We start from the raw sequence: 1,537 nt of genomic DNA on the forward strand, positions 1-1,537 counted from the left end.
ACACAAATATAATGGCTGCCCGTCGAAGCCATCTCTTTCTAAGGCTGTAAACGTAAACATTTTTTTTCTCATAAGACATTATTTTGGAGATACTTCATAGTGTAATATACACAAGTATATATCCATAAATCTCACCTTTAGAATCATTTTGCGGACCGTCAGGCATCTTCTCGAAGTCCGCCAATTCCTGCAAAATGATGTTCTTCATGTATTAATTGTTTAACCTTCGCATCAGTTTATCGACAAAATTATATATACCTGTATGAGTGCTCTAATGGCTTCACAGTCCTCACGTCTAGCTTTTCGTACAGTTATCTCAGACATTGTAAATAAATTAATATAGATCCTGACTTCAAGTATCACAATAAATGTGAATCTTTCAAAAGTAGTGAGAATGTCACGTACATACAGCTGGGCCACGTTCTCTAACGCACATATGCGCGCATTTTCTGTAATAAAGCGAAGAACACAGACTTTTGCATAACGCAAAATGCGTAAGCATAAGAAAATTGATTGGTCTATTTCCTCATGCACATGTATATGGATCAATCAATTTTCTTATGTTTACGCATTATGTGTTATGCAAAAGTCTGTGCTCCCTGCTTCATAGTTGAATTTGAGGAGAATAATTAACTGTGATTGGTCAATTTCTTAAGGCTTAGGGCTTAAAACACCTATTGTAGACCGGGACTAAAGCGGGGAGCACACACTTCTGCACAACGCATAATACGTAAGCATAAGAAAACTGATTGGTCTATTTCCTTATGCACATGTGTATGGACCAATCAATTTTCTTATGCTTACGCATTATGCGTTGTGCAGACGCACAGTGCAGAAGTGTGTGTCTGGGCCCTTACGGAACGCAGGATATACTTATAAGTATCTCATGCGTTGCGAAATGAGGGACACCACACGTGTTTTAAATTGAAAAACGAAAGGACGCGTAGACGGATTTGACTGAAAAAAATTAAAATCAAAATATTCATATATTATTTATTATTTGATACAGTATATGTAAATTTACTTCAAATTAAGAAAACAATTTATATAAAGAATTTTTTATTAAACTTTTATTCATTTTGAAGCTCATTTTATGTACAATTAGATACATATGTGTAATATGTATATAATAAAATAATTGCCGCTGTCAAAATTAATCAAAATACTTTTACGCTATTCGCAATCAGATGCTATTTTTTTTAAATCTTCTTCAGAGAAACGAAAACAGTGCCCCTGGTACTTGACTGTCGCATCAACGGCTCCAAGTCTCTTGTAAAACTCTTGCGCTGGGTTCCAGTTGAGAACCACAAAGTCCATTTTGTGACAGCCGTTCTCAACTGCTTCCTGCAAAATATTTCATAATCAGGCGCATATCACATCACCGTAATCCGTAATCCTAATTAAACGTTATACCTTCGCGACTGATTTGATAAGCATGCTGCCGACATGTTTCCCTCGAAAATCCGGCGTCACGTAGATATCCTCCAGACACATGGACTTTCCACACCATGTGGAATAAGTGTAATAAGAGACAGTA

At 36.3% G+C, this 1,537-nt stretch overlaps 1 protein-coding gene and 1 long non-coding RNA gene across 2 annotated transcripts; both read right to left on the reverse strand.

The window, feature by feature from the left end:
- LOC112465983 lies at positions 1–451 on the reverse strand. The gene is made up of 3 exons (XR_003042093.1): positions 259–451; positions 136–187; positions 1–44 (listed from the first exon to the last, which is right to left on the reverse strand). It is a non-coding gene; the product is annotated as an uncharacterized LOC112465983 (long non-coding RNA).
- A 694-nt stretch (positions 452–1,145) lies between these two features.
- Positions 1,146–1,531, reverse strand: LOC112465984 (diamine acetyltransferase 2-like). Its single transcript, XM_025033813.1, has 2 exons — positions 1,414–1,531; positions 1,146–1,344 (listed from the first exon to the last, which is right to left on the reverse strand). Exons 1-2 carry the CDS (start codon positions 1,492–1,494, stop codon positions 1,174–1,176), a joined length of 252 nt encoding a protein of 83 aa, XP_024889581.1. The 5' UTR covers positions 1,495–1,531; the 3' UTR covers positions 1,146–1,173.
- Between the last annotated feature and the right edge of the window lie 6 nt (positions 1,532–1,537).

Source organism: Temnothorax curvispinosus, unplaced genomic scaffold (assembly GCF_003070985.1).
Source record: "Temnothorax curvispinosus isolate PA1 unplaced genomic scaffold, ASM307098v1 QBEX01015715.1, whole genome shotgun sequence".
Taxonomy (NCBI): Eukaryota; Metazoa; Arthropoda; class Insecta; order Hymenoptera; family Formicidae; genus Temnothorax; species Temnothorax curvispinosus.

Coding starts and splice junctions, on each gene's coding strand:
- LOC112465984 (XM_025033813.1), bottom strand. CDS start 1,494: ATGTGTCTGGAGGATATCTACGTGACGCCGGATTTTCGAGGGAAACAT. Junction 1,345..1,413: donor TTATCAAATCAGTCGCGAAG/GTATAACGTTTA, acceptor AATATTTTGCAG/GAAGCAGTTGAGAACGGCTG.